Source organism: Heptranchias perlo, chromosome 1 (genome assembly GCF_035084215.1).
Source record: "Heptranchias perlo isolate sHepPer1 chromosome 1, sHepPer1.hap1, whole genome shotgun sequence".
Taxonomy (NCBI): domain Eukaryota; kingdom Metazoa; phylum Chordata; class Chondrichthyes; order Hexanchiformes; family Hexanchidae; genus Heptranchias; species Heptranchias perlo.
This window is the reverse complement of record NC_090325.1, coordinates 140,206,388-140,233,411: the sequence shown is the minus strand read 5'-3', so window position 1 is coordinate 140,233,411 and position 27,024 is coordinate 140,206,388. Positions and strand designations below refer to the sequence as shown.

The following is a 27,024-nucleotide window of genomic DNA, read 5'->3' as shown; positions in this document are numbered from 1 at the left end:
AAGATGTTTCCACTTGCGGGGGAGACCAGAACTAGGGGTCACAACTATAAGATAGTCACTAATAAATCCATTAGGGAATTCAGGAGAAACTTCTTTACCCAGAGAATGTGGAACTCGCTACCACAAGGAGTAGGTGCATTTAAGGGGCAGCTAGATAAAAACACACGAGGGAGAAAGGATTGTTGATGGGGTTAGATGAAGAAGGGCGGGAGGCTCATATAGAGCATAAATACTGGCATGGACCTGTTGGACTGAATGGCCTGATTCTGTGCTGTACATTGTATGTAATTCTTTAAGACCCACCTCCTGCTCTCTTGATCCTATTCCTACCAAACTGCTGACAACCCCCTTCCTTGCCCCCATGTTAACTGATGGTGTTGATGGTTTCCTCTCCTCAGGTACTGTTCCCCCCCCCTTCAAATCTGCTATCATCACGCCCCCTCCTCAAAAAGCACACCCTTGACCCCCTCTGTCCTTGCAAACTACCGTCCCATCTCCAACCTCCCTTTCATCTCAAGTCCTTGAATGTATTGTTGCTTCCAAAATCCATCCCCATCTTTCCAGCAACTCCAGGCTTGAACCTCTCCAATCAGGTTTCCACCTCTGCCATGGCACTGAAACGGCCCTTATCGAAGTCACAAATTACACCCTATATGACTGTGATCATGGTAAACTATTCCTCCTCATCCTCCCGACCGGTCTGCAGCCTTTGACATGGTTGACCACACCATCCTCCTCCAATGCCTCTCCTCCGTCATCCAGCTGGGTGGGACTGCCTTCATCTGGTTCCATTCTTGTCTATCCTGTTGGAGCCAGAGAATCTCTTGCAATGGCTTCTCTTCCTGCTCCTGCACTGTTACCTCTTGGAGCCCCCCAAGGATCTATCCATGGCCCCCTCCTATTCCTCATTTACATGCTGCCTCTCGGCGACATCATCTGAAACCACAACGTCAGGTTCCACATATATACTGACGACACCCAGCTCTACCTCACCAGCACCTCTCTTGACCCCTCCATTGTCTGTGATTTGTCACACTGCTTGTCCGACATCCAGTACTGGATGAGCAGAAATTTCCTCCAACTAAATATCGGGAAGACAAAGCCATTGTCATTGGTCCCCACCTCAAACTCCATTTCCTAGCCACCAACTCCAACCCTCTCCCTGACCACAGTCTGAGGCTGAACCAGACTGTTTGCAACCTTGGCATCCTATTTGACCCTGAGATGAGTTTCCATATCCACTCCATCACCAAGACTGCTTGCTTCCACCTCCGTAACATTGTCCATCTCCGCCCCTGCCTCAGCTCATCTGCAGCTGAAACCTTCATTCACGCCTTTGTTACCTCTAGACTTGACTATTCCAATGCTCTCCTTGCTGGCCTCATCATCTTCCATCCTCCATAAACTTGAGCTCATCCAAAACTCTGTTGCCCACATCCTAACTCACATCAAGTCCTGTTCACCCATCACCCCTGTGTTCACCCATCACCCCTGTGCTCAGATTGGATTTGTCCTTTTTGTGGACAGGACATACCTAGGCAATTTTCCACATTGTTGGGTACATGCCATTGTTGTAGCTGTACTGGAACAATTTGGCTAGAGGTGCGGGTTCTGGAGCGCAAGTCTTCAGCACTACAGCCGGGATGTTGTCGGAGCACATAGTTGTCCGTTTCTTGATACCACGCGGAGTGAATCGAATTGGCTGAAGACGGGCTTCTGTGATGGTGGGGTTATCGGGAGGAGGCCGAGATGGATTATTCACTCAGCACTTCTGGCTGAAGATGGTTGCAAACGCTTCAGCCTTGCCTTTTGCACTCACATGCTGGACTCCGCCATCATTGAGGATGGGGATGTTTACAGAGCCTCCTCCTCCCGTTAGTTGTTTAATTGTCCACCACCATTCACGACTGGATGTGGCAGGACTGCAGAGCTTTGATCTGATCCGTTGGTTGAGGAATCGCTTAGCTCTGCCTATAGCCTGTTGCTTCTACTCTTTAGCATGCATGTAGTCCTGTGTTGTAGCTTCACCAGGTTGGCACCTCATTTTTAGTTACGCCTTGTGCTGCTCCTGGCATGCTGTTCTACTACCCACACGGACTGCAGCGGTTCAAGAAGGCGGCTCATCACCACTTTCTCAAGGGCAATTAGGGATGGGCAATAAATGCTGGCCTCGCCAGCGATGCCCACATCCCATGAACGAATAAAAAAAAATAAATGCAAGTTGTTGTTGAAAACCTAACATAAATCAGTCAAAAGCCTTTTTTGCTTCTTCGTTGAGAAATAATGCACATTCCTCTGCAGTACATTGTTACATGAATAATGCTAAATAAATTACATACATTGTTACAAGACTGTATCTCACAGATAACTTATACCAGATAAAGTTATCATTGTATTCAAAATGAAAGGGTAGCACCAGAAGTTTAGCATGACAATTCGAATTAACATGGGAAGAAAAATTGGGCAACGTAAATATGCCATGAGTAATGTTGAAACAGCTAAGAGTGAAGCTGAAAGAGATCTCGAGAGAGAGAGCGATTGAAACAGAGAGAAAGAGAAGCCATTACTCTGTTTATACTGTCCCTTTGGACACACGATTGCAATATAAAGCAAGGCACGGGATATGCCTCCAAAAGCACAGATCACTACTACCCAGAATTTGCTGCAGGTTCTGTGCAGGTGTTTATTATAAACTCTCCTATTAAATGTACTGTTCAGAAGGACACGTCCAGATGGTTTCCCCACTGACTTTTTTATAGAGATGCCAGCATGAGTATACTTCCTTGCCATTTGTACATATTCCAAATACTGTTGGTGCACATTCTAGGGAATTGTCTTTAAGGACTTTGACTCGCAGATATCCCACTTCATGGAGAGTAGCAAATGATCTTGCGTCAGACCTGGATGCCTCTAACTTCCCACTGTGCAGGTAGTGTTTTCTCTCCCCAGTTGTTTACCTTAGGTTGGTTGGTATTGGTTTCATGCTTTAAGGGCACACCAGTGGCTGAAATCAGAATATCATTGCTTCCAACCCATTCTTGCAACTAGTCACATTTTCCTTTCAAATTCTGGAGTTCCCAGCCTTATGCAAACTCATCCACCTGTTTGAGCAGTCTTGTGGATGTGGAGGGATACTAGTCAGTTCTTCGAAATTCCAATTGGCTTCAACCTCTAATTTACTCTCAAGAAATAACTCTAATATCATGGAGCTGTAGAGAAGATGATATAGTGAGGGGAGGGATAGAATGCAAACAGTCAGTATATCGCACATCTTCTGGAGCATTGATCTATCTGGTCTCATAAGTATTTACAATATAAATATCTTCTCGAAGAGAAACCACTTCCTTTAAGCCCCATGGCTCCATAACAGACTTTTGCTAATTGTCAACCCTGGAGACCTTTTTTACACTGGTAAACACTTTTCCATTTTATTCAATGAGCCCATTGGGCATTAGCTACTTGAGAGAAGTGAATACAGGACTGCCTATTACAGAGAAGGAATGTAAAACTACCTGTCTGTTGCACAAAATGTATACACCGTTATGGGCTGGACTGTTGACGTTCTTGATGTTAGTATGAGGGCTGGTAGCCATTTCTACTCATTTTGGACTTGTCAACAGGTTCAACTATTCTGGATGGTGATACTGAAAGTCGGTCAAATCTATGACTGTGGGCTTGCTGTTGCTGCTAATCTTCACTTTCACTGTTTGCTGGTACTCCATGTGTTGATCTATTGAGGCCAGCCGTATTCGCTAATATTTTGTCAAGAGTCATGATCCTAAGCAATGGCCACTCACAATGTACATGTAAGAATGTACATGTTGTACTATGAATTAATGAGCTGGGCCACAGCTGCCTACAGATAGAGTTCCTAATTTGAAACATGCCATCCTAGGCAGTTGCCAAGTGAGAACTAACATTTTCCCACAGAAGAGAAACAGAATCTACATAGAATCATAGACAATTTACGGCAGAGAAGGAGGCCATTCAGCCCATCTTGTCCATGCTGCCCGAAAATGAGCCACCCAGCTTAATCCCACTTTCCAGCACTTGGTCCGTAGCCATGTAGGTTACGGCACTTCAGGTGCATATCCAGGTACTTTTTAAATGAGTTGAGGGTTTCTGCCTCTACCACCTGTTCAGGCAGTGAGTTCCAGACCCCACCACCCTCTGGGTGAAAAAACGTTTCCTCAACTCCCCTCTAATCCTCCTACCAATTACTTTAAATCTATGCCCCCTGGTTATTGACCCCTCTGCTAAGGGAAATAGGTCCTTCCTATCCTCTCGATCTAGCCCCCTCATAATTTTGTGCACCTCAATTAAATCACCCCTCAACCTCTGCTGTTCCAAAGAAAACAACCCCAGCCCATCCAATCTTTCCTCATTGCTAAAATTCTCTAGTCCTGGCAACATCCTCGTAAATCTCCTCTGTACCCTCTCTAGTGCAATCACATCTTTCCTGTAATGTGGTGACCAGAACTGTACGCAGTACTCAAGCTGTGGCCTAACTAGTGTTTTATACAGTTCTAGCATGACCTCCCTGCTCTTATATTCTATGCCTCGGCTAATAAAGGAAAGTACTTATGTTAAAATTATGAGTCTAACAGTTTTAATAGAGACTTTTCACCTGCTCTGTGAATAACCATGCTCCCTATTGGTATTACTTTGTTTTCTGTCTCTGGATAGCAGAAGAGCGGGGAAACAATACTCAACACTGGCTCTGGCAAAACTCCATGGGCAATGCCCCCGCCCCCAACCCACCTGTTTTTTACTTCTAAAATCGAGCCCGTGGAGTAGAGGTGAAGTGGGGGTAGACTGCAAGTGCCCTTTAGGTTATATTACAAGTATCAATGCTTTAGACTCTGCTGTGTGCCAGCTTACTGAGTTTTTATGTGCTGCATGGTGATGCATTCATATAATGAAGTGCAGCCTGCCTGGATTCAAGTGCTCTGGAAAACAGCTAAGGCTGATACTCTGGTTAAGTTTATCCAAATAAAGCCTTCCTTCCTGGACAACTGCACGATGACTTGCATGACATCCAAAGCTGTAGGTACCTACTATTAATGAGCATCCCCTGGGAATACTTGTGATTTGGGTAAAAGTGGCATAAAGGTTCATGGGGAATTTTTTTCCCCCACTCCAATCCCTAATCTTCTCCAGCCCTTGCACAGCTTCCATTAGGGCAGTGTGATGATCTGGACCAATTTTCTCCGTGGAACTATCCCCGCCCCTTTTCCTCCTTGGCTTTTTCTTGTAGCTTTTAACATCATTTCAGGAGTATCACCCTAGAGCAATGATGCTGCACCAACCATCCAGGATAGCTGTTCACCATCTGATGAGCCTGCATCTTACTGAAACACTTCTATCTGCCCAGTTTTATTTTTATTTGGGTGCTCCTGTGTGCTTTTGCCAGCCCTGACTTATTGTGAATGCACCTCATGATAATGTTGTTCACTTTCCTATATTACAACAGAGACTACACTTCAAAAGTACTTCATTGACTGTAAAGCACTTTGGGACATCTTGAGGTCATGAAAGGTGCTATATAAATCCAAGTTTTTCTATTCTTACAAAAATAAAAATATGCCAATTTTTATCTTGACATATGTACATGATGTTCTGGATTAACATATTTTACCATTACATTCATTGCACAAAAAAACCCAAAATAAAGTTGTTAAAAAGCAGACCACAAAAGGGACCATATATACTATTTACAAATTGACTTGGAAATGCTCCACAAGCTGGGAACATTTTTTAATTAAAAGTATTAAAATATTAAAACGTCTCATTTCAAAGTCTTGTCCTGTTCATTATAAATACAATGGTTCTTGAAGCAAATGTTGACATTAACAGTAACCATGTGGATTCCGAGCTAAATTTGACATTCATTACTTCACTAGCTAGCAGTCAACAGTATTAGCATCTCTTCCTAGCTCAAAAGTCCTGAAACTTCAGCTTCTTCAATTGAAGTTTTTCACCTGGACCTAGAGTTGCGTGTACTTTAACATTATTAACCCTGCACCTAAAAGTTTTGGATATCTACTATGATTACATAAGACAAAATTTTAAAGCAAACCCAATGTTCAACTGGTCTCGTCCTGTTTTAAGGGATAGGGCCATCTCTGATCACCCTTCCCCCATCCAACCCCACTTCCTTCTATGTCCGCCCCTGGAAAAAACTCTCCCCCAAGTCACTTACAACGGAACTTTTAAATTCCCAACTGTCTAGCCTTTGGCCCTCCATTCGCCGCAAAACATCTGCAGCTACCGCTGTGCTCAGTCACACCCTCACCTCCACCTTTGATGCCCTTGTTCTCAGTAAAACCCTTACTCTCTTCCACCCTGGTACCCTTGTTCCCTTTGGTATAGCTCACAGCTCCACTGCCTTAAGTCCAGGGGATACAGATTTGAACGTTTGTGGCGCACAACCGGTTTAGCCATTCGTCGCCAGATCTGGCTGGACCACATCCAGCACTATCGGGGCCCTGCTCTCCTAGCTCAAAACAGGGATTCCAGGAACATCTTGCAATGCAAAGATAACCCCCGGCTTCTCCACTACCAACCGCCTCCTTAAACCCCTCTCCCCTGCCCTCTCTCCCTCATCAACAACAGTCCAGCAATTTCTTTGTCAGTAAGATTGACACCATCCATTCAGCTGCCTCTGCCATATCCCTCCCTTCCCCTGGCCCACCAAGCCCTGAACCTGCAACTTTCTCTGTTTTTTTCTGCTATCTCCCCTCATGCCCCATCCAAGCTCAACTTGTCCATGAGACTCACCTCCTGTTCTCTGGACCCTATTCCCACTAAACTGCTAACCACTCAAATTCACTTCCTATTCCCCATGGTAGCTGATAATGAAAGCAGTTCCCGCTCCTCAGTTACTGTCCCCCTCCCTTTCAAATCTGTCTCATCACTTCCTCTTCGAAAACCCACCCTTGATCCCTCTGTCTTTGCAAACTACCGGGTCATCTTCAACGTTGCCTCCAAAATTCGTGCCCATCTTTCCCGCAACTCCATATTTGAACCTCTCCAATCAGGGTTCTGCTCCTGCCACAGCACTAAAACGGCCCTTATCAATGTCACAAATTACATCCTATGTGACTGGGAGCACGATCTCGCCTCATCCATGCTTTTGTTACCTCCAGACTCGACTATTCCAATGCTCTCCTGGCCGGCCTCCCATCTTCCACCCTTTATAAACTTAAGCATCCAAAACTCTGCCGCCCATATCCTAACTTGCACCATGTCCCGTTCATCCATCACCCCTGTGCTCGCTGACCTATATTGGCTCCCGGTTCCCGATCGACTCCATTTTAAAATTCTTATCTTCGTGTTCAAATCCGTAAAATTACCTCATTCCTCCCTATTTCTGTAACCTCCTTCAACCTTACAACCTCCGAGAACTCTACGTTCCTCCATCTCTGGCCACATCCATATGCCCGTTCCTTCACCCCACCATTCAGTGTTTAGACCCTAAGCTCTGGAATTCCTTCCCTACATCTCTCTACCTCTCCTCCTTAAAGATCCTCCTTAAAACCTACCTCTTTGACCAAGCTTTAGGTCACCTGTCCTAATGACTCCTTCTTTTGCTTGGTGTCAATTTTTGTTTGATTACGCTCCTGTAAAGTGCCTTAGGATGTTTAAAAGCAGTGGCTCCATGTGTGTAGTTGGTTTTCCAAACTTTACGCAGCCACACAATATAATGAATTCTGGGAGATTCTGCATTGGATTAAGAATTCGCTTCCTGCACTCTCCTTTGACTTTATTGGCTGCCACTCCTGCAGCCAAACACTCCGCGAATGCTGAAAAGGACAGGAATTCCTGATGTGAGCGCAAGACTGGACAGTCCTGCCCACACACACCCCTCCCTGAGTGTGTGTGTCTGTGATGGTTAAAAATAGAAGAATAATACAAAATACCAGTGACTTTTAAATACCTTTTATTAGTAGAGTGAAACAATGGTTGAGAAATTCAGTTATCACTGGGAACCTTCTCACAGTTGACAACGTGTTGTAACCACGCGCCCAATGACGTCAGCGAGAGGCATGGGCAAAATTGAAGTGGTGTCTCATTTAAAATGCTTGGTGAGCTTCTAGTACTCCTCGTGCTGTTTATTCCCTGGACTCTTCGAAAGCCAGCAATTTGGGCGAATCCCAGAGCACTCTCCTGTTGCTTGCCAGCCTCCATAGGGAAGGTGATGAAGTTGTTCCTCTTGCTTTGTTACCTGCCTTATACAGCTTTGCACTGAAATTTGACTGATATTGCATATGTCTCCTGTTGCAGCCTGGAATGATCCTGAGGCATAGAAATTGAGGGCCACAGTTACCATAAAGCCACAGACAGTACTGTGCACGCCTTGCTGCTGAGCTCCAGTTGTTGCTGCAACAGGCGGCATAGTTCAGCCATGACCTCCCTGGTGAATTGGAGGCACCGGACACACTGCTTCTCACTAACGTTGAAGTAGTAGATCCTGTTGCGGAAGACCCATTTGCTGTAAGGCCTCTTGCTCCCTGGCATCCTTCACCCTCTTGTGCCAGTAGCTGCAGGTCTCTACTGTCTTGCTTGCTGCTGCTGCTGCTGCTCCTCCTCTTCCTGCAGCAGCCCCAAAGGCAGTTCCAGCAAAACATTCATTTTAACACTATAAACAGTTGGAGGGCTGACACAGACAAAGTTCTCTAGCTTCAAAAAGTTTCTCTTCAGAACTTCTCCACAAAAATACCATAACACAGAAGAAAAAAATCTCCTCCAAGCCCAGTGGCAGCCTAAAACAACTAACCAGAGATTTACCTGAGTGCAGCTGAGGATCCCTTTAGATAGCGCTGATGTAGCCTGCCTGCCAACTGTTAGCACCAGGAATCAGCGGTCAGGCCTAGGAACCCGCAAATCTGGTTTTCCCACAATCCAGGTTTGCAAAAGGGTCCTTCAACAGGCAAAGGACCTTATTTATATGTGTCAGTTGCCTCAGCATTCTGTTCAAGTGGCTGCCTGGGCCAGCTAAATGTTGCCTGGGCCAATATGGCGACTGCCGAGTTTCTGGGCAAGATCAGGCACGGGACATCGCCGAACAAAATTCATCCCTGCAGCACTCATTTGGTGTCCGAAACTGGGCACAATGCAACTCAATTTCTCCCCCATTGTTTTCTGACTGAGCATGTTTGTTTGTCCCAGTACAGAAGCAGACAATCTGAGCCTGAGAAGGACTAGTTAACTGTGATTGATAGTAGTGGGGCCCAACAGGTCTAAAAACACAACACGGTGGCCATAATATTAATACTGTTTTGAAAAACATTTTAAATTCTGTGGATTATTACTGTGTTTTTTAACTTAAGAATTCAACATATTAATCCTGTTATAATTATTCATACAGTAAAAAATAGATCTTAGATCTGGGGTAGGTTATCTGGGAGTACTTTTTATACATACAATGTTAAGTTCCCGCCTCCACAAGAAAATATTTCCTTGATTAGAAAGCCATTATTTTTTTAAAAAATAACTGACTAATAATTTTCAACAGTGACTGAAGAAAGGTACAGTGTGTTATTTGACACACTGGAAGCAGCTGTACTCAGAGAGGATCACAGGCACACAAAGTGGTGGATGTGCAGGATGGTAGCATATTACATGCTCCACCCCAGACTGCAGTGAATACTCGCTTCAAATTAATCTTTTCCCCTTCTACTAGTACAGCAGTAGTAAGTGGCATATAGTCCTATTATTGTAGAGTTATATTTTCATTGTTAGCCTCTGGTCATTCTTGCTAAGACCCATGGCAGTGATGTCTATGGAATAGTTTCACCAGCGGTGGTCTTGGGACTAGTGAGACTCTCAGTAGGATTATCAATGAAGAACTAGGGCAACCTGTGACAGAAAGCAAAAAAGAATGAAAAATACAACTCATTGCCAAAGTGAGTTAAAAATATGATCCAGCATAACTCTGAGGCAGCAGACTAGGTAGGAACTGCAAGGTTTGATTCCAGGTCTGTGTTGAGTTAGTTGATCTTAGCCACTGACCGTATTTGAAAGTGTGCCTGCTGATGTCCAGTGTGAGCCACATGTCACTCAGCTGTTATGCTCCATGCAGTCGAATAGCCACTGCTCCTGAATATCTAGGCTTACACGTGAAGAATGATCTACTTGGGAGAGATTTTAAAAAACTTGCATTTATATCGCAAGTTATCACATCCTCAGGACATCCTAAAGCATTTCATTGCCAATTAATTACTTTTGACGTGCCATCACTGTTGTTATGTAGGCAAATATAGCTGCCAATTTGTGCACAGCATGACCCCACAAACAAAGAGATGAATGACCAATTAATGTTTTTTTTTGGTGATGTTGTTTGAGGAATATCAGTCATGACACCAGGGGGACCTCAAAAGCTTTTCTTCAGGTATTGCTGTGGAATCTTTTAATATCTGCCTGATCCACCAGAACAAGCAGACAGGACCTCGGTTTAACATCTTACCTAAAAGGCAACGTCTTCAGCAATGCCACAGTCTCTCAATATTGCATTAAGGTGTCAGCCTAGAGTATGTGCAGGAATATTTAAACAAGGCTTAAACCCAAGACCTTCTAACGCAGAGGCAAATCTGTGAGCAAATGAGCCAATCTAACACTTAGAGAAGACTGCTGACACCCATGGAACTGTATCTTGATCTTAAAGAGAAGAGGGATGAAAAGAGAAAATTGGAAAAAGAAAATGTACCTCTATTGTAATACAAGTATACCACAGTAACAGTATCCCAGGAGATACCTGTAGAAAGAGAGAAATAATGATCCATTACAAATGAATGTTTGATGGATACCAAAACAACCCAGGCAATCTCTGTTTGGTTTATTATCGGTCATGGAAAGCATTTGGTAGAAATCATATTTTAGGAATGAAAGAACCCACAATGGTGTTATTTATAGACATTCAGAACCAGTTAAATTATTGTGCTGCAGTAATTCACTAATTTTTCTGTGATTAGGATGGCAATAATTCTACCGCGAGACTGTTGAAATTGAAGCAGACCATCCTGAGAAAGAGTGGGATATATATTCCATCACTTTAGCCCTTATTATTATTATTTTGTGTTTGTGTATAATTGATGTATTTTTGTCAGTGTTGGATTATAGATGTAATTTTGAAAATCGATTCTAATAAATCATATTTTTAAAAAATCTCCCTGTGAGGTGGATTTCCCCTCCCCCCCCCCCCACTCCGAACAGTGGTACAAATAAAACATCTACATTTCCACATTGCTGCTTTTTATGATGATAAATGCAAAAATGATTTACTGAGGGTTTTGCATTCCAATGAAGGGAGAGATTTTGCTGGGGTAAAATGACCGGGGAGGACTCTTTGACATGTGAGCCTGGCAAGCGGTGGTTGGGAAGAGTGTTAGATTTTGAACGACATCCATTAATCACTGCTAGTCCTGAACCAATAAGTGTGAAAAATAATTCTTTGACAATTCAGACCAGAAAGGCACATGTTCGAATACATACAGTGCGGTTAGATCTGATTTGTATAGGGGGAAGAAAATTTCATTCTGAACAAAACATTACCGGATCTTATTTAAAAAGTTGATATTTTACAGCACGTCAAACACCACCTGGTTTAAACATCCATGTCTGTTAATTTCAACCGTTAGCATTGGGCCTGTGAGCTTGAAGAGCTTCACTAATTGCAATGAGTTTCAATGCCTCAGTCATCCCTCATTATAAATTTCTGCCTCTGCTGGTCAAGTTGCCACAGCAACAGCCAGCAGTATAACAGTTGCAAAGAAATAAGTAAAATAACATCTCTGTAACATGTCTATATATATGCATATATATATATATATATATTTAAAAAATCATCCATGCTATAATAAAATTTGTTTTTGAGTGAGAGTATGTATTCCTGTTTTTATTGATCTTCCCCATCCTTTTTTCAGACCATGCATAAACAACGGTTGATAATCTAATCCCGGGCCCCCTGAGAGCAGACTACTCTTTCTCTGAGAATGCAGGGGGATGGGGGGGGGGGGGTGGTGAAACAAGTTAAGTGATTGGACAAATTAACCCTAGTTACAGGCTTGCTGTCATTGAAATTAATGTAATATTTTAGCAGCAATGAGGTCAGATAGTGGGGAAGTGCAGGTTTTACTATAACGCTTTCAAAAATGAGAATTGGACAATTAGAAAAATTATAGTCCTTTTTTTTAATTAAGTGAAATTCTTCATACGCATTTCTAAATAAAAGACAAAGAAAGGTGTTTGCTGATTCCTCAGACGCTACCACTAATAATTTACTGAGCTGATAGATGTTTTCGGATGAATTTCCTTTCACTTCAGGCACTGTGGCTAGCAGGTGGCGCCAGCCACACTACATTCTTCAAAGTAATTGTCTTCTCTTTGCCACCCCTTTTCCCCCCCACCCCCAATCTGGAGCTGCAATTTTAAAAAAAGGTTTAGTTGAAAAACCTTGCCTTAACTTGTTTTTGATATAATTGTTGTTATCATAAGGAACCCTGTGCAGACAGCATGGAGTAAAACATGCCCAGTACATTGATGAAGAACAATTCCAAGTACCTTTAGAGCCACATCCAGCTGAAATACTTTGTTGAATGTTTAAGTGTTTAACTTGTGCTTCTTAAATAAATAGAATGTTTTCTTTTCTTGTGTGTGTGTTTTTGTGTTGCTTCAGTACATGTTATGATTTAAAATGTGTTGCCTTCGTAGAAACATTAACTAGTTATATAAGTCAGAGGCACAACCATTAATAGAGAGTTGAGAAAGTCACGAGGCAATTTAGGAATCTGGACGGGAAGAACCCCTGCCACAAAATAAAATTGGGGGAGGACATCTCCCCTCATCCCCTCCAGTTCGTATGATTTTCACACAATATAAGGATACTTGTAGGTTGGAAAGTAAATTTACAGCACTGCAAACAGTGTTGCCATGAGGCATATTTAGCACATTAGTACCAGTATATTCTAGGGAAAAATCAATATACAGCTTGTGTATTGATTCAATTCATCACCTCAAATTGCTTCCACCAGGACCACTGCCATGAGAAACCTGTAACCAGCAGTACTTGCCTCTAGTGTTACAGAACTCAGAATGATCTCTCCAGGCACAACCCAAGTTTAGAAGGATAAAATCTATAATTGTACTGATGCATGTTTTTCATAGTTCAAGTGAACAGAATTTCAAAATGTCACATAGCCATCACTACGCTATGCTCCTAGTGATACCAATAATTGGAAAGTTGGGGTGAAATCATTCTTTTGAATCTTCTATATTAATTGCACATCAGCAAGACACTAATGGTTATTCTCTTGTCATTTAAGGTCAAATCAGTGCATCATTGAAGATATTCGGTCAGGAAGGAGCGAGGCTTATGGATCTGAAAAACTGCGTGAGCTTCTCAAAATATTACCAGAGGCAGAAGAGGTCAGATTTGTCAGCAATAACTTTTGCCTCCCAATAAAGAGAATGAGCCTGAATGATTAATTAATTTAAGAACATGGGAAGGTACAGGATCTGAAAAGACTAAGCATTCCATTTATCCAGTACCAGGAACTAACGTCCTTCAATCCCCACTCCCTCAAATATCTATCCTGTTCTCCCTTTTTGCACACTATCTGCCTTGGGGGACAATCCATTCCACACGTTCACCATCCTCTGCGTAAATAGCTAAACTATCTGTGCACCTTCCCTCTTCCAGGCTTGAGCCCATATCCCTCCTCCTAAATCAAAAACAAAATACTGTGGATGCTGGAAATCTGAAATTAAAACAGAAAATGCTGGAAAAACTCAGCAAGTGAGGCAGCATCTGTGGAGAAAGAAACAGAGTTATCGTTTCAGGTCAGTGACCGTTCGTCAGAACTGGAAGATGTTAAAGTTTTTAAGCAAGTACAGAGCCAGGGAAAGGGGAGAGGGAGAGAAGGTCTGTGATAGGGTAGAGGGCAAGTGTGATTAAATGACAAAAGGGATGATGGTGCAAGGCAAGGAGGATGGTGGGACAAGTTAAGAAACAAAAGATGGGTCTAGAGGAGCCGTTAAAGGCAACATCAGAACCATTACCAACACTTACTGTCCGGAAAAATGGAAGCAGTGGTTATGATCTGAAGTTATTGAAATCAATGTTGAGTCTGGAAGATGGTAAAGTGCCTAAAGGAAAGATGAGGTGCTGTTCCTCGTGCTTACGTTGAGCTTCATTGAAACAGTGTAAGAGACAGAGGTCAGAGTAGGAGTGGGAAGGGGAATTAAAATGGCAAGTGACCGTGCAGGTCAGGGTCACGCTTGTGGACAGAGCGGAGGTGTTCAGCAAAGTGATCACTCAGTCTGCGTTTGATCTCCACAATGTAGAGGAGGCCGCATTGTGAGCAGCGAATACAGTATATACTAAATTGAAAGAAGTACAAGTAAACCGCTGTTTTACTTGGAAGGAGTGTTTGGGGCCCTGGACGTTGGGAAGGGAGGAGGTGAAAGGGTAGGTGTTGCATCTCCTGTGCTTGCACGGAAAGGTGCCATGGGGAGGAGAGCGGGTGTTGGGGTGATGGAAGAGTGGACCAAGGTGTCGCGGAGGGAGTGGTCCCTTCTGAATGCTGAAAGGGGAGGGGAGGGGAAGATGTGTTTAGCGGTGGGATCGCGCTGGAGGTGGCAGAAATGGCGGAGGATGATACATTGAATGTGGAGACTGGTGGGGTGGAAGGAGAGGACAAGGAGGACCCTAACATGGTTCTGGGAGGGAAGGGAAGGAGTGAGGGCCGAAGTGCGGGAAATAGAACAGACATGGTCGAGGGCCCTGTCAAGTACAGTGGAGGGGAATCCTTAGTTGAGAAAAAAGGAAGACATATCGGAAGCACTGGTGTGGAAGGTGGTATCGTCAGAACAAATGTGACGGAGACGGAGAAACTGGGAGAAGGGAATAGAGTCCTTACTGGAAGCAGGGTGGGAGGAAGTATAATCAAGGTAGATGTACCCACTCCCACCTCTCTGACCTTGGCCTCGTACACTGTTCCAGTGTAGCTCAACGTAAGCTCGAGGATCAGCACTTTGTCTTTCCTTTAGGCACTTTACAACCTTCCAGACTCATGGTTGATTTCAGTAACTTCAGATCATAACCACTGCTGTCATTTTTCCGGACAGTAAGTGTTGGTAATGGTTCTGATGTTGCAATTACAGCTCCTCTAGACCCATCTTTTGCTTCTTAACGTCCCACCACCCTCTTTGCCTTGCACCATCATCCCTTTTGAGATTTAATCACCCTTGCCCTCTATCCTATCACAGATCTTCCCTTTTGTTCTTTCCTCCCCCCCTTTCCTTGGCTCTGTACTTGCTTAAAAACTTTAACTCTTTAACATCTTCCAGTTCTGACGAAAGGTCTTCGACCTGAAAACGTTAACTCTGCTTCATTCTCCACAGATGCTGCCTGACGTGCTGAGCTTTTCTAGCATTTTCTGTTTTTATCCCTGCTCCTAAAGTTTGTGGTGATCTCAAACGTATGATTAGAGTTCAGTTTGTCTATTCCCTTAAAAATCTTGAATAATGTCTCCCCTGAGCCTTCTTTCCGACAGAGTAAATGGACCCAAGCTTTTCAACCTCTTCATAATTCAGAGTCCTTAAGCTATTTATCAGATTGAATCCTCTTTCTGCACTGCATGCAATGCTTGCATAGTCTTGTAGCATGGCGACTAGAATTTTACTCAGTACATCAGGTGTCCTGATGCCTTTTTTTTTGGTTTGCCTCTTCCCTATTGGTTGAAAGTCCCCTCCCAATTTGGTGTTTTCTACAAACTTAGATTACTTTGTTTCTGTCCACAGCTCCAAATCATGTACATACACTGTGAAAGCAAATGCCTTGCATTGATCCCTCTGGCACCTCACCAGTGACCCCTTGCCATGTATGCTGTGGCTCAGTGGTAGCACTCTCTGAGTCAGAAGGTTATGGGTTCATAGACCCACTCCAGCAATTTGAGCACAAAATCCAGGCTGTCACTCCCTGTGCAATACTGAGAGAGTGCTGCACTGCCAGAGGTGCCATCTTTCGGAAGAGATGTTAAACCGAGGCCCTGTATGCACTCTAAGGTGGATGTAAAAGATCCCATGGCAGGAAGAGCAGGGGAATTCTCCCTGATGTCCAGGCCAATATGTATCTATCAACCAACATTACTGAAAAAAGATTATCTGGTCATTATCATATTGCTGTTTGTGGGACCTTGCGTTGCGCAAAATTAGCTGCCGTATTTCCTGCATTACAACAATGACACTTCAGAAGTACTTAATTGGCTGTAAGTGCTTTGTGACATCCTGATATCTTGAAAGGTATTACACAAATGTAAATCTTTCTTTTTCTTTTCTATACAGCTCCAATCACAACCATCCTTTGCTTTCTCTGATTTAGCCATCTTTCAATCCACGTTAGCAGCATTCCTCCTATTTCAGAACCTGCTGCTTTATTAACTGATTGCTTGTGTGACATGGTATCAGAAACCTTGCCCAAACTCAAATCAACATAATATCTGTTGTCAGCATGATTTGTAATTTTGTCAAATAATTCCATTGAATTTGTTAGGCAAGTCCTACCTCCCAGAAATCCAATGACTCCCTCTGTTTAGGTGTTTTATTATTCCCTCTTCCAGGATATCTTTTAATACTTTACCAACAACAAATGGCAGGCTCACAAGTCTGTAGTTTTTTATGGGTTGTCCCCTGTTATGCTAACAATTTTCTAAATCTCAGATACTGCTCCCATTTCTGTTTATTCCCTAAAGATAGTGGCAAGGCGGTAGTGAATATACTTATTGAAATACTTAACATTTCTTTTAATATTTGCTGCTTTTCTAACCTCATTTTCTATTTTAGCTCTCCCGATCAGTTTTTTAACCTCCGTTACCTTCTTAGTTCATCCAGATATGGTGCCTGGTTGTCCATTAACTTCCTCAGCCTTTCACTGACTGCGCTATCTGAAATTTCTCTGCCATCCCCGCCAGAAATGTAACTTCCATGCTGGGAAGAGCCCATGTTGCCTTTGGGATCTTTCAATAGCCCCACCTGTTTACTACAAATATACTTGTCAAAATACTTGGCATTTCTTGTAATATTTTCTGCTTTCCTAACCTCATATTCTATTCTAGCTCTCCTGAACAGTTTCTTAACCTCCATTACCTTGTTTTGTTTTTATATCCATTTCAGTGTAGAGTGCTACCTGTTACTTTATACTTTTGGAACAATCTCCTTATTCCCCACATTATTTCCATTGTTGCTCACATTGGTTACCCCCTCCCCCCCCACCAATAACCATCTTCCTTAGTGATATGTATCTGTTCTGTACTCTGTATAATATTTCTAAACATGATCCACTTTTCTTCCTTGTTTTTCCCTTCTAATAAACGTAGGAACATAGGAACAGGAGTAGGCCATTCAGCCCCTCGTGCCTGCTCTGCCATTTGATAAGATCATGGCTGATCTGTGATTTAACTCCATATACCTGCCTTTGGCCCATATCCCTTAATACCTTTGGTTGCCAAAAAGCTGTCTATCTCAGATTTAAATTTAGCAATTGAGCTGGTATCAATTACCGTTTGCGGAAGAGAGTTCCAAACTTCTGCAACCCTTTGTGTGTAGAAATGTTTTCTAATCTCGCTCCTGAAAGGTCTGGCTCTAATTTTTAGACTGTGCCCCTTACTCCTAAAATCCCCAACCAGCGGAAATGGTTTCTCTCTATTCACCCTATCTGTTCCCCTTAATAGCTTATAAACTTCGATCAGATCACCCCTTAACCTTCTAAACTCCAGAGAATACAACCCCAATTTGTGTAATCTCTCCTCGTAACTTAACCCTTGAAGTCCGGGTATCATTCTAGCAAACCTACGCTGCACTCCCTCCAAGGCCAATATGTCCTTCCGAAGGTGCGGTGCCCAGAACTGCTCACAGTACTCCAGGTGCGGTCTAACCAGGGTTTTGTATAGCTGCAGCATAACTTCTGTCCCCTTGTACTCTAGTCCTCTAGATATAAAGGCCAGCATTCCATTTGCCTTATTGATTATTTTGTGCACCTGTTCATGACACTTCAATGATCTATGTACCTGAACCCCTAAGTCCCTTTGGACATCCACTGTTTTTAACTTTTTACCATTTAGCAGGTACCCTGTTCAATCCTTTTTTGATCCAAAGTGGATGACCTCACATTTGTCTACATTGAATTCCATTTGCCTCAGTTTTGCCCATTCATCTAATCTATCAATATCGCTTTGTAATTTTATGTTTTCATCTACACTGCTTACAATGCCACCAATCTTTGTGTCATTGGCAAACTTAGATGAGACTTTCTATGCCTTCATCTAAGTCGTTAATAAATATTGTGAATAATTGAGGCCCCAAGACAGATCCCTGCGAGACTCCACTAGTCACATCCTGCCAATGTGAGTACCTTCCCATTATCCCTACTCTCTGTCGCCTTTCGCTCAGACAACATCCTAACCAAGTGCGTACTTTTCCCTCGATTCCATGGGCTTCTATCTTAGCTAACAGTCTCTTATGTGGGACCTTATCAAATGCCTTCTGGAAGTCCATATAAATAACATCCATTGACATTTCCCTGTCCACTACTTTAGTCACCTCTTCAAAAAATTCAATCAGGTTTGTCAGGCACGACCTACCTTTCACAAATCCATGCTGGCTCTCTCTGATTAACTGAAAATTCTCGAGGTGTTCAGTCACCCTATCGTTAATTATAGACTCCAGCATTTTCCCCACAACAGATGTTAGGCGAACTGGTCTATAATTCCCCGGTTTCCCTGTCTCTCCTTTCTTAAAAAGCGGAGTGACATGTGCAATTTTCCAATCTAGAGGGACAGTTCCTGAATCTAGAGAACTTTGAAAGATTATAGTTAGGTCATCCGCAATGTGCTCACCTACTTCCTCTAAAACCCTGGGATGGAAACCATCTGGTCCTGGGGATTTGTCACTCTTTAGTGCTATTATTTTCTTCATTACTGTTGCTTTACTTATGTTAACTTTATCGAATCCCTGTCCCCGATTCAATATAAGTTTTCTTGGGATTTCCGGCATGCTATCCTCTTTTTCGACTGTAAATACTGACGCAAAGTAATTGTTCAACATGTCTGCCATTTCCCCATTGTCAATGACAATATCCCCACTTTCAATTTTTAAGGGGCCAACACTGCTCCTGACCACCCTCTTTTTCCTAATATAACTATAAAAGTTCTTCGTATTGGTTTTGATATCCCTTGCGAGTTTCTTTTCATACTCTCTTTTTGTAGCCCTTACTATCTGTTTTGTGACCCTTTGTTGATCTTTGTATCTTTCCCATTTGCCAGGATCTGTGCCATTTTTTGCCTTTTTGTATGCCCTTTCCTTATGTCTTATACTGTCCCGTACCTCTTTAGTTGTCCATGGCTGTTTTTTTTGGCAAGTAGAGTTCTTGCCCCTCAGGGGTATAAACCAATTCTGTATCACGTTAAATGTTTCTTTAAACATTTCCCACTGATCATCAGTTGTTTTACCCATTAACAGATTTGCCCAGTTTACTGCGGACAGTCTCTGTCTCATCCCATTGAAGTCGGCCTTGCCCAAGTCTAGAATCTTAGCAGCTGATTCACTTTTTTCCCTTTCAAACACCACATTGAACTCGATCATGTTATGATCACTATTGGATTGATGTTCACGCACAGTTAAGCCGTTAACTAAATCTGGTTCATTACTCATTACTAAATCTAGTATGGCTTGCCCCCTTGTTGCCTCTAGGACATACTGCTGCAGAAAACTATCCCGGACACACTCAAGAAATTCACTACCATTCTGACAGTTGCTAGTCTGCTTTTCCCAATCTATGTGAAGGTTAAAGTCCCCCATTAAGACCACTATGCCTTTCTTACACGCTTGTCTGATCTCTGCATTTATACAATCTAGCACTTCAGAGCTGCTGGCAGGGCTCCTATATACAACTCCCACTATAGTCTTAGATCCTTTCCTATTTCTCAATTCAACCCATAAGGTCTCTGTTGGCTGCTTACCTCTCGTTATATCCCCCTTTATCATTGAAGTGATTTCATCTCTAATCATTAAGGCTACTCCTCCCCCTCTTCCATTTTCCCTATCTCTCCTGTAGTCCTTATAACCCGGTATAATTAGTTCCCAATCCTGACCATCCCGCAGCGAAATCTCAGTAATAGCTATCATGTCATACCCTCCAATTTGAATTTGAACCTGGAGTTCATTTAATTTATTCCTTATACTCCGTGCATTTGTATATAGAACTCTTAGTTGGGCCACACACCCTAGCCTGACCTTCAGCTTTGATGCTGGGTTAATCGCCTTACGCCTTCTAGTTTTTATTTTATCTGTCGTGCCTAAAGTACACTTTCTTTCTGCTGCTCTACGCTTTTCCCTTTCACTTGTTCTTGAACAACTGTTTGTACTATTTGTATTGTAAATTTCCCCTGGGTCTTCCCCTCTCTTGCTGCTCTCAACTTTATTCCCTTCTGACTCCCCGCTCAGGTTCCCATCCCCCTGCCACTCTAGTTTAAACCTTCCCCAACAGCACTAGCAAACACCCCCGCGAGGACATTGGTCCCGGTCCTGCTCGGGTGTAACCTGTCCCGCTTGTACAGGTCCCACCTTCCCCAGAACCGGTCCCAATGTCCCAGGAATCTAAATCCCTCCCTCCTACACCATCCCTGCAGCCACGCATTCATCCTGTCTATTCTCCTGGTCCTATACTCACTAGCACGTGGCACTGGTAGTAATCCTGAGATCACTACCTTTGAAGTCCTGCTTTTTAATTTATCTCCTAACTCCTTAAATTCACCTTGCAGAACCTCATCCCTTTTTTTTACCTATGTCGTTGGTACCGATATGGACCATGACTACTGGCTGTTCACCCTCCCCCTCCAGAATGCCCTGCAGCCGCTCCGTGACATCCTTGACCCTAGCACCAGGGAGGCAACATACCATCCTGGAGTCACGTTTGCGGCCGCAGAAACGCCTATCTGTTCCCTTTACAATTGAACCCCCTATCACTATAGCCCTGCCACTCTTCTTCCTCCCCTCCTGTGCAGCAGATCCACCCGTGGTGCCCCGAACCTGGCTCATGCTGCTTTCCCCTGATAAGCCATCTCCCCCAACAGTATCCAAAGCAGAATATCTGTTTGAGAGGGAGATGGCCCCAGGGGACTCCTGCTCAACCTGCCTAGTCCTTTTACTCTGCCTGGCGGTCACCCATTTCCTTTCTGCCTGCGTAATCTTTACCTGCGGTGTGACCACCTCACTGAACCTCACTGCTATCCACGATAAAGCTATCGAGTCCAGTTTCAGAGTTCATTCCTCATCCCCTCAAAATCTATCTTTCTAAAGTTAGGTGTTTCTATTGTACTCACTCTCTTTTCCATCATAAGCCTAACCATAAACTTTCCATATTGTGGTCACTTGTGCTAAGATGTTCTTTGATTCTGACCTGCTCTACCATCTCCTCGTTGTTATTTAATTGCAGATCTAATAACACCCCTGTTCGCATGGGTTCCTTAACCAATTGTTCTAAAACTGTATCCATGTTTGCACTCCTATTGTATTCGTTATAGATGTTCCAAATTATCTGTGTTAAGTTGAAATCACCCATAACAACTGCTTCCCTCATTTGACTACAAAGACTAATTCAAACCACCCTCCTGACCTGCTGATCTACAGCAGATGTCTACAGTTAGTTTCCGTCCCCACATATCTCTTATCCCTAGCTACAAGTTTTCAATTTTATCCATACTCATTCCAGCTAGATCCACCTTTATTATAATCAAAGGGTAAAAATTCTGATGCACCTGCTCCTGGCATTCGTAGGAATTTTTACTCTCAATTCTTTCACTTAAAGAGCTGTACTCCTTCCAGTTTGCCTTTTCTATGAGCTAATAGAACTTGGAAATATATCACCATTCCTTCATCGTCACTGGTTCAAAATGCTGGAACTCCCTACCTAACAGCCCTGTGGGTGTACCTTCACCATACGGACTGCAGCGGTTCAAGAAGGCGGCTCACCACCACCTTCTCAAGGGCAATTAGTGATGGGCAATAAATGCTGGCGTTGCCAGCGACACCCACATCCCATTAATGAATTTTTAAAAATAATCTGTATCCCTGTATGTTTACCCTGCCCATGTTATTGTTGAACCAGGTCTCTGATGCTTCCCTCTCCAGTAAGGACTTCCATGTCCCCCATTTTATTTCTAAAACTCCCAGCGTTCACATATGGAACTTCGAAGCATCCATGTCCCCCACTTCCTTATATTCATTTATTGATTATTTCCCTGTGTGGTTGTATACTTATGTTTCATACACTTACCTGCTGAATTAGTGTTTGATTTGGAACTATTCTCTGAAAGACTGCTCGGTACTGTGACATCCAGCTTCTGTATCTTTTCCACCTCCATCACTCTTTTCCAATCTATCTAGGTCTACTCTGTTTGCTCCTCTCCCTGCCCCATTAATTTAAATCCTTTCCCACTACCTTATTTACCCTCTCTGCAACAATATTGGTACTGTCTCTACTCAGGTGAAGCTTGTCCTATCTGTAGAACTTTCCCCACCACAGAACTTGTTCCGTCCTAGGAAGCAGAAACCGTCCCTTCCACAGAACTTTATTAGCCACTCATTTATATATCTAATCTGCTCCTCACTAACTTGTTCAGTGTTGCACCGAGAGTAACCCTGAGGTTACTACTTTTGATTCTTGCACTTTAGTCCAGAATTGAACATCGGAACAGGAGTAGGCCTTTCAGCCCCTCGTGCCTGCTCCGCCATTTGATAAGATCATGGCTGATCTGTGATCTGGCTCCATATACCTGCCGTTGGCCCATATCCCTTAATACCTTTGGTTGCCAAAAAGCTATCTATCTCAGAATTAAATTTAGCAATTGAGCTAGTATCAATTGCTGTTTGCGGAAGAGAGTTCCAAACTTCTACCACCCTTTGTGTGTAGAAATCTTTTCTAATCTCACTCCTGAAAGGTCTGGCTCTAATTTTTAGACTGTGCCCCCACTCCTAAAATCCCCAACCAGCGGAAATAGTTTCTCTCTATTCACCCTATCTGTTCCCCTTAATATCTTATAAACTTCGATCAGATCACCCCTTAAACTCTAGAGAATACAACCCCAATTTGTGTAATCTCTCCTCGTAACTTAATCCTTGAAGTCTGGGTATCATTCTAGTAAACCTACGCTGCACTCCCTCCAAGGCCAATATGTCCTTCCGAAGGTGCGGTGCCCAGAACTGCTCACAGTACTCCAGGTGCGGTCTAACCAGGGTTTTGTATAGCTGCAGCATAACTTCTGCCCCCTTGTACTCCAGTCCTCTAGATATAAAGGCCAGCATTCCATTATCCTTATTGATTATTTTCTGCACCTGTTCATGACACTTCAATGATCTATGTACCTGAACCCCTAAGTCCCTTTGGACATCCACTGTTTTTAACTTTTTGCCATTTAGAAAGTACCCTGTTCTATCCTTTTTTGATCCAAAGTGGATGACCTCACATTTGTCTACATTGAATTCGATCTCCCATAGTTTTGCCCATTCACCTAATCTATCAATATCCCTTTGTAATTTTATGTTTTCATCTACACTGCTTACAATGCCACCAATTGAACTCCTCAAACTCTATGATTCTATGATTCTATCTGAAGCCCTCCATTCTACTCTTTCCTATGCCATTGGTTTATACGTGAACCACAGTTTTTGCCTGGCTTCCCTCCCTTTTCAATAATTTTTCCACCCATATTGTTATGTCCCTTACTCTGGCACCTGGGATGGAGCACACCATTCAGGACTCTCGGTAAAGGCTGCTAAACAAACTCCCTATTCCCCTAATTATAGAACCTCATGGCTAGTATCTCTTTTCCGCATGGGTAACCCTTGCTGCACTGTGCCATGGTGTTGCCCATGATTACCCTCCCCTATGCCTCCATCTTTGTCCTCATCATAAGAACAGGAGTAGGCCATTCAGCCCCTCGAGCTAGTTCTGCCATTCAATTAGATCATGGCTGATCTGTATCTTAACTCCATCTACCTGCCTTGATTTTGTAACCCTTAATACCCTTGCGTAACAAAAGTCTATCAATTTCAGTTTTGAAATTTTCAATTGACCTAACCTCAACAGCTTTTTGAGGGAGAGAGTTTCAGATTTCCACTAACCTGTGTGTGAAGAAGTGCTTCCTGACATCACCCCTGAATGGCCGAGATCTAATTTTATGGCTATGCCCCCTTGTTCTGGACTCTCCCACCAGAGGAAATAGCTTCTCTCTATCTACCCTATCAAATCCTTTAATCATCTTAAACACCTCAATTAGATCACCCTTTAATCTTCTATTCTCAAGGGAATACAAGCTTAGTCTATGCAACCTGTCCTCATAATTTAACCCTTTTAGCTCCATAGGTGTCAAGAACTATATTTGGACAAGTCCAGAACTACAGGATACGAACATACGAATTAAGAGCAGAAAATAATCAATAAGGCTAATGGAATGCTGGCCTTATTGAGGACTAGAGTACAAGGGGGCAGAAGTTATGTTGCAGCTATACAAAACCCTGGTTAGACCGCACCTGGAGTACTGTGAGCAGTTCTGGGCACCGCACCTTCGGAAGGACATATTGGCCTTGGAGAGAATGCAGCATAGGTTTATTAGAATGATACCCGGACTTCAAGGGTTAAGTTACGAGGAGAGATTACACAAATTGGGGTTGTATTCTCTAGAGTTTTGAAGGTTATGGGGTGATCTGATCGAAGTTTATAAGATATTAAGGGGCACGGATAGGGTGGATAGAGAGAAACTATTTCCGCTGTTTGGGGATTCTAGGAGTAGGGGGCACAGTCTAAAAATCAGAGCCAGACCTTTCAGGAGCGAGATTAGAAAACATTTCTACACACAAAGGGTGGTAGAAGTTTGAAACTCTCTTCTGCAAACGGCAATTGATACTAGCTCAATTGCTAATTTTAAATCTGAGATAAATAGCTTTTTGCCACCAAAGGTATTAAGGGATATGGGTCAAAGGCAGGTATATGGAGTTAGATCACAGATCATAGAGTTATACAGCACGGATAGAGGCCCTTCGGCCCATCGTGTCCGCGCCGGCCATCAGCCCTGTCTACTCTAATCCCATATTCCAGCATTTGAATATTCAATAAGATCAGCGGGCTTGAGGGGCTGAATGGCCTACTCCTGTTCCTGTGTTCCTAGTAGGCCATTCGGCCTCTCGAGCCTGCTCTGCCTTTTGATAAAATCATGGCTGATCTGATTGTGACCTCAACCCTATGTTCCCGTCTTGTTAATCAGGAATCTATCTAACTCAGCCTTAAAAATATTCAATGACCCTGCCTCCACTGCTTTCTGGGGAAGGGGGTTCCGCAGACTCATGACCATCTGAGGGGAAAAAATTCTTCTCATCTCTGTTTTAAATGGGAGACCCCTTATTTTTAAACTATGTACCTTAGTTCTAGTCTCTCCCACAAGGGGACACATCCTCTCAGCATCTATCCCTTCAAGTCCCCTCAGGATCTTATATGTTTCAATAAGATCATTCTTCTAAACTCCAGTGTATACAGGCCCAACTTGTCCAACCTTTCCTCATAAGATAACCCCTCATCCCAGGAATCAGTCGAGTGAACCGTCTCTAAAGCAATTATGTCCTTTCTTAAATAAGGAGACCAAAACTGCACGCAGTATCCTAGATGTGGTCTCACCAATGCCTTGTACAACTGTAACAAAACATCTCTACTTTTATATTCCATTCCCCCTGCAATAAATGACAACATTCCATTTGCCTTCCTAATCACTTACTGTACCTGCATATTAACTTTTTGTGATTCATGTACTAGGACACCCAGATCCCTCTGTACCTCAGAGTTCTGCAATCTCTCTTCATTTAAATAATATACTGCTTTTCTATTCCTCCTGCCAAAGTGGTCAAGTTCACATTTTCCCACATTATACTCCATCTGCCAAATTTTTGCCCACTTAATTAACCTATCTATATCCCTTTGCAGACTCCTTATTCCTCTTCACAACTTACTTTCCTACCTAACTTTGTGTTATCAGCAAATTTAGCAACCGTACATTCAGTCCTTTCATCCAAGTCATCCTTGTCTCTTCCTCCTCCCCCTATAGGTGGTCACCCACTTCTCTTCCCCTAGTTCACTATTTCTCGCTATTTGTGGGGTGATCACCTTTTAGAACGTGTCTGCCAGAAACCTTTGCTCCCCACATGTTGCAGAGTGTTGCCAGCTGTTCCTTTAACCCAGCATTCTTCTGCTGCAGCAACACAGCTCTGACACTTCATGCATATCTACTCCTCCTGGGAAATGTGCAGGTCCAGGATATCTTACCTCACACATTCCGCACATTTCACTAGATCCTGATCCTGCTGACTTCTATGCTTTTGACACCTATCTATCACATGTACAATATTGAATTTCAGTCTATTCCTCTGATCAAACTAGCATTTTAAATTAGGAATGTAGAATTCAATCTTGGAGATCTTCCTCAAGAATAAATTGAAAATATGGAGCAATGATGCAGAAATTTAGGTGACTGCTTTCTCTTTTTTCTTTGCTACCATTTTTCTAATTTATGTGAAAAAAATTGTATAATTGCAGTGACTTTCAAAATCCTGTAAGCTATACCATAAGAACATAGGAGCAGGAGTAGGCCATACGTCCCCTCGAGCCTGCTCCGCCATTCAATCAGATCATGGCTGATCTTCGACCTCAACTCCACTTTCCCGCCCGATCCCCATATCCCTTGATTCCCCTAGAGTCCAAAAATCTATCTGTCTCAGCCTTGAATATATTCAATGATTCAGCATCCACAGCCCTGTGGGGTAGAAAATTCCAAAGATTCACAACCCTCTGAGTGAAGAAATTGCTCCTCATCTCAGTCTTGAATGGCTGACCCCTTATCCTGCGACTTTGCCCCCTGGTTCTAGACTGTCTAACCAGAGGAAACAATCACTCAGTATCTACCCTGTCATGCCCCCTCATAATCT

The 27,024-nt window shown here is 43.1% G+C and overlaps 1 protein-coding gene across 1 annotated transcript in view; it reads left to right on the top strand.

The window, feature by feature from the left end:
• Positions 1-27,024, top strand: part of fhdc1 (FH2 domain containing 1) — a 65,625-nt gene that overhangs the window by 23,953 nt on the left and 14,648 nt on the right. The window contains exon 3 of the mRNA XM_068008092.1: positions 13,323-13,425. Within this exon, the coding sequence (XP_067864193.1) occupies positions 13,323-13,425 (103 nt within the window). The remainder of the gene's footprint in view (positions 1-13,322; positions 13,426-27,024) is intronic.